Genomic DNA, 6,336 nt, shown 5'->3' with positions numbered 1-6,336 from the left:
CGACGCGGGGAGGAGCTCCCCCCAAGTCTCCGGCGAAGCCGGGCCTCCTCCTCCCCCAGATCTGGGCGGCCTGGGCGGGGTCACCCGGGCGGGGCCCAGGGAGAGGCTGAGTCGGGGGCGGGGTGTGAGTGGGTGTGTGGGGGGGCGGAGGGCTGATGCAATCCCGATAAGAAATGCTCGGTGTCGCGGGTGAGACGCGCTATATAAGGTCGCCGGCCTCGAGCCGCCGCGCCGTCGGAGCTGGAGAGCCGAACGCCCAGGTTACCGGAGCACACGGCTGCCTCCTGTCTCGAGGGCCGCGGCCACCCCGCCTCCGCACGCTCCGCTCCGCAGGCCCTCCCGGCTGCCGCCCAGCCTCCCACACCCTCACCACCCGCTCTGCGCCCAGAGCCCCGAGCCCGAGGGAGGTGCCATGCGGAGCGCTCCGAGCCGGTGCGCCGTGGTCCGCGCCCTGGTCCTGGCCGGCCTATGGCTGTCTGCAGCCGGGCGCCCCCTAGCCTTCTCGGATGCCGGGCCGCACGTGCACTACGGCTGGGGCGAGTCCGTCCGCCTGCGGCACCTGTATACCGCGGGCCCCCAGGGCCTCTCCAGCTGCTTCCTGCGCATCCACTCAGACGGCGCCGTGGACTGCGCGCCGGTTCAGAGCGCGCACAGTGAGTGCCCGCCGGGTCCCCCACCCGTCACATCCCCCCTTCTTCCCTTTATCTCCTTGGGCTCCCGCGAGCTCCCCACTCCCGGGAACCCCAGGTCTTGCCACTTCGGCGTTCCACTCCCTCCCCGGACCCCCCGACAGCGGGAGGAGCTGGCGGAGGGGGAATGGGTGCAAGGACCTACTGCACCCACGCGTTACCCTCCCCTTCCCCCCTTCGGCTCCTGCGGACCCCACCACCACTCCCGGGAACCCCAGGTCTTGGCACCTCGGCATTCTACTCCCTCCCCGGGCCCCCAGACATCGAGAGGAAATGGGGGATGGGGGGGCACGGGCCCGCGCAACCACCAACCATTTCCACGTGTTGTGGGCCTCGCGGGCTCCGGCTGCAGTTTTGTGCTGTCTTCCCGCCCAGGTTTGATGGAGATCAGGGCAGTCGCTCTGAGTACCGTGGCCATCAAGGGCGAGCGCAGCGTCCTGTACCTCTGCATGGGCGCCGACGGCAAAATGCAAGGGCTGGTAGGTGTCTCCACCCGGCAGGACGCGCTGGGGCGCGGGCCTGCGGGCGAGGGGGGCGCGCTGGATCAGAGACAGGGTTTTCTTGCTTTCTCCGCCGGGGTCCCCATGGAGCTCGGAGGGGAAGGCTGCAAGGGCCGGACTAAGCTAATGTCCGACTTTCTAATATGGAAGTTTATGGCTGGAGAATGCTTGAGACCCGCCTTTGCATTTCCACTTGAACCAAAAGCGGGTCCAGTCTGACGAAGGAAACCCATTTCTCGGCTCTTTGACGTTAAACGGGGAAACCCCCCCTCGGGCCTTTTCCTCTTCTCCCTGTGCGTGTGTGGTACTCGGCCCCCTCCCCCTCTCCCTGCGGTATTTTAAAAGAAGGGGGTGGGGAGGAAAGAAAGAAGGGTATATCCACAACTTGGGTTTTTTTTTTTTTAAGTCAACCTTCAAATAAGTCAGAAGAAAAGCCGCACTTGGGGTTGAAGAGTTTTTTTACATTGAATTTTTATCCACTAGAAAAACAGATTTTTGCAGCCGCTTTAGGGTAATATTGCAGTGGCCGTGCTCATCCTCCTGTCGGGCTCACCTGAATTGCAAAGGCTTTTTTGGGTGGCGGGGACAGGCTGGGAAGGCCCAGGTAACCATAGAGGTCTCAGGGCAGGAAGTGAGCAGATGCAGGGTCTCTGGTCGCCGGAACAAAGGCGGAGAGTTCAAAGGGAGCCCGCGCCCCCGGGCGCGCAGAGGAGGCTGTGTGAGGTCCCGGCCTGGCGCGGGGCCTCAATGCAGCCCCGCTGGGCCGGGGGCTGGGATGGAGGGGCAGGGGCCAGGGGGTAGGGAGGGGACCGCTCCTCAAGGGATGCCCCACCATCCAGAAAAGATGGATGCAGATGCCCGCCTTTCCGCAGCGCAAATCTTTTTTGTGTCCCCAAATTTTGTGGTTCTGGTGCCCGTTTATTGTTTATCCATAGGTAAATGAACCTGCCTGTTGCAGGCTTTATTGGCAGTCCTGCGTGAAAGGACAAGAATGGAGGCAAAGAAAGCTGATACCCAAAACCACTCCAAACCCGCAGTTACCACTTTTGTGACGTTTACTTATGGGGGTGGGGTTAGGGCGCCTGTGGAGGGAGGGCCGGCAGGGGCGGATGGGTCTAACCCACCATTCCAGTCCAAACTGGGGGGTGAGGGTCTCCTCACCTAAACTCCTGTTCTGCCTCTAGATCCCGTGGTCACGATTTAGCAAAACTTGAGGATTTTTTTTTAAAAAACAAATTCCACATTCTTCTAGAAACTCGAAATCATTTCATTTCCTCTATGGCAAATGAGATGCTAATTTCTCCCAAAGAACCAGCAGAGTGGAGTAGCTGCTCCATTTGGTTTTAATTCCCTTGTTTACCAATTTGCATTTCCCCGGCAGTCTGGTGGCCTTATCCCCGTACGGGTTGCTTCATTAGATGCAGGCCTTATCAGGGCCTTATCTAAGCACAGTGCTCACCCACCTGCAGTTCAGTGACCTTTGTAGGCTTGGGCAGAAATGAGACTGGGTGCCTCCCAGCGTAGTTTATGGCCCAGCCCTCCTGGCTCCCCGCCTTGGGCTGTCCTCTGTGTCCCCAAGACGTAATGACCCTCTCCAGTTTGGGACACGACTTGCTCATTCTCTGTGTTCTGGAACCAGAGACTGCTTTCCGGTCCTTCTGGCCACCCACGGGGTGGCGGCTTCTTCCTGGCCTGGGGGGAGGGGGCTGCCTTTATCTCCCCGATCCTGGCAGGCTGCCTGGAGGGCCCCAGCTACTGAATAAAGGAGCCAGAGGGGCTGAGGTTTCTCTTACCAGGGCACCAGACAAAAAGGCTCAGAACCGCAGTCATTTGGGCCTAAATGGGGAATAGGTTCTTTCATCTGGGCCCCGGATTGGATTACTCCTGATTCTTAATTAAAAGACTGATCCAAAAAGGATAACCTAGCTTAGCAATGTCTCCCAATGTGCCAGTGGAATACAAGGGACTTTTTCATGGCAATAATTATATAGTCAATGTAAGGGGAAGGGAAACATGTGTGCCTATCGTGGCTGTGATTTTATGGATATTGCTCAGAGCAAGACTAAGTTTAAAAAGTGACATGATTTAGTGAAAAAGATAAGGGATCTATGTAGGGTATATATAGATATTGAGAATATACATAAAACACATGAAGTATGTGTGTATAGTTGAAGGTTACAAAGTATAAAGGTACATAAGGTACATATATATGTATAATATATGTTTAGTATATAGGTTTAATGTTATATTTAACATGTATTTAATATGATATAATTTATTAAATATTTACCTATTAATACAATGTGATGTATGTTTAATGAGTATATTAATATAACAAAAAGGTTCCTACTTCGTATATGTGTATATAACATACTAAATATATATAAGTACCTATATATTTATATATAAAGTATATGTTTAGTATATATGTTTAATGTTATATTTAACACGCATTTAATATTATATAATCATATTTATATATTAATAAAAGTAATATGGTTAATGAGTATATTAATATAACACATGCTATATACTTTATGTATGTATATATACATTATACTAAATACATATAAGCATATATATATATAAGTATGTGCTTTATACACCTTCATAGTTTATAACCTTTATATAACCTTTAACTGTGTACACACACACACACACACACACACACACACACACACACGGCTATTGGTGTGGACCCAAGTGGCGGTATGTAGCACGCATGCTCACCTGGCTCTGGTCTCTCTACTACTTCTGCCGGTGTCACACCCTGGTGGGCACCCAGTGATGCTCACAAGCTGCCTCTTTGCTCTGCAGAGTCAGTACTCAGCTGAGGATTGTGCTTTTGAGGAGGAAATCCGTCCGGACGGCTACAACGTGTACTGGTCCAAGAAACACCACCTCCCGGTCTCCCTGAGCAGCGCCAGGCAGAGGCAGCTGTTCAAAAGCAGGGGTTTTCTGCCGCTGTCTCACTTCCTTCCCATGCTGTCCACCATCCCAACAGAGCCCGATGAAATCCAGGACCACTTGAAGCCCGATTTGTTTGCTTTGCCCCTGAAAACAGATAGCATGGACCCGTTTGGGCTCGCCACCAACCTGGGAGTGGTGAAGAGTCCCAGCTTCTATAAGTAACTAGAGGCTCTGTCCTCCCACCCCAAGCCCCCGGAGACCAGGACCCCAGGCCTGTGGTGCTTGCGGACTGGGTTTTCTACAAGTATGATCCTGAGTCCAGGTTCTATTTAGCTTTAGGAAGAAACACTTAGAACTTGTACATAGACAAAGTTTTACATTGGCTGTGCCAGTTTCTAGTGGATAGACTTGTATGATCATAAAATTGTAAGCCTTCCATCCTACCCGTCCAGCTGCTACCTACCCCAGCCCCCCAACCCTGCTGGACAAGTCGCTGTGCTGCCCTGGTTCTGCTTGAATACCTCCACTGGTGGGGAGCTCATTACCTTTGGCAACGTTCTTATGCCAAGCTGACATTCTCTGCAGTTCTCTCCCATCCTTTCTAGCAGGGGCAGCCAGAGGAAAAGTAGTCATTTTTTAACTCATGTACAGGTGATCACCTTGGTGAAACCTCAGGTAAATTGGACTCGACTGCATGTGAATATTGTTCCAGATCTCAACTCCAAGGAGGCCCACTGGCCCTCCCCAAGCCCCTCTGGCAGAGAAGTAACTGGGTGCAGGCACTGCCCACCACGCTTCAAGAGCAGGGAGAGCGCAGAGGCCCCCTCCAGCCTGGGGGTAAATCTTGAGAACTCCCTGCTATGGCTGGTTCTGGGGTGGGTAATCTCCACAGGACCACTTTGCAACCTGCCCAGGGCAGATAAGGCAGTCTACCCACCTCCTTTCCCTACCGCCTAAAGTGCCGGTCCCAGCAGCCCGTCCCTGTCACAGCCGCTGGGGTTTCCAGGGAATGGGATCTCTCGTGTGGATTTCACTTGAGGTCCCTTAGAGATGGAACCCCACTGCCCGACCCACCCCCCCAATCCTCGCTCTCACCTCACTTTGGGGGCTGACTCCCTCCTTACGCGCTGGGATGTTGGCCTGAGAAGGGCAAAACGCTGTCTTCCGGCAGCTGCTTCCCTTTTTCCAGCCCGTGGCCCCTGGTGTGGGGTCATTCTGTGAATCGGGACTCAGCAGCCTCCCGCCTTAGATAAACCCAAACATTTCATCTCAAAGCCAGAAAAAGGAAGTTCTGAAAGCCCCCCATCTCTCCTCTCCAGTAACTTGTAAAAGCCGCATGGAGATCAGGTCCTTTCCCCAGCACTTGGTTTCCACTGTGATATTTATGAGTAATTTATTGTGTTTGATATGTACATCTCTTTATTTTCTTACTTTATTTATACCCCCAAATGGTATTTATGTATGTACACGAGGGTCTTTTTCTACATTAAAGCAGACTTTGTATCAAAAATTGTTTGGAATATTTGTGGAACTGAAACATTTGGGAGGAAGCCGGGGGAGGGGAGGAGGCACTTGCCGTGTGTTTGCTGTGTCTGGGACTCACATTTGGGGGCACGTGTTCCTGAATGTTCTAGGATGATGAGCAACATCTCCCTCCTCTACTCAACAACACATAAGTAACCTCCCCTACCCCACATCGCGACAACCAGAAATGTCCAAAAGTTACTGCGTGTCTTTGGGGGACAAAATCACCCCCTGATTGGGAACCACTGGCCTACACATACAGGGTTTCTTTTGTCCAGTAACAAAGCAGGTGGTCATGTCTATTCACGGCCCAGCAATAACCCAGGCTGTTTTCTGTGACCCTCATGGTGTCTCTGTCATGTGGCTTTGTGGTCTCAGCATGGCTGTGTGCCTTCAGCTGAAACTTTTGTCTGTTCTCCAGCCAGGGACAAGGACTCATTGCTGCCTTGGCCTCTCATCTGCAAAGCCAAAGCTTTCTTAGAAATTTCCAGCAGATTCCACTTACATGCCAGGGCCACCCCCAGCTGCAGGGCAGGCTGGGAAAGCAGGTGTTAGGTGGGGCACACTGCCATTCTGATCAAACGGGGTGGGGGGGGTCTGTTAGCAAGAAAGAAGGGGGGTGGGCGACAGTCTCCATGGGGCGACTAATTCAGGACCTACCTCCTAAATGCAAGTACAGATACATGGATTCAGCTGCTGAAATGTGCGTTAAA

At 53.0% G+C, this 6,336-nt stretch overlaps 1 protein-coding gene across 1 annotated transcript; it reads left to right on the top strand.

Annotated features, from left to right (window-relative positions):
- The first annotated feature begins 225 nt into the window (after positions 1 to 225).
- FGF19 (fibroblast growth factor 19) lies at positions 226 to 5,568 on the top strand. The gene is made up of 3 exons (XM_081239613.1): positions 226 to 653; positions 1,065 to 1,168; positions 4,007 to 5,568. Exons 1-3 carry the CDS (start codon positions 413 to 415, stop codon positions 4,319 to 4,321), a joined length of 660 nt encoding a protein of 219 aa, XP_081095739.1. The 5' UTR covers positions 226 to 412; the 3' UTR covers positions 4,322 to 5,568.
- The last annotated feature ends 768 nt before the right edge of the window (positions 5,569 to 6,336 follow it).

This window comes from Mesoplodon bidens (genome assembly GCF_964165515.1).
Source record: "Mesoplodon bidens genome assembly, chromosome: 7".
In the NCBI taxonomy this organism is placed as follows: domain Eukaryota; kingdom Metazoa; phylum Chordata; class Mammalia; order Artiodactyla; family Ziphiidae; genus Mesoplodon; species Mesoplodon bidens.
The sequence above is the reverse complement of the archived record's forward strand: the minus strand, read 5'-3'. Positions and strand labels throughout refer to the sequence as shown.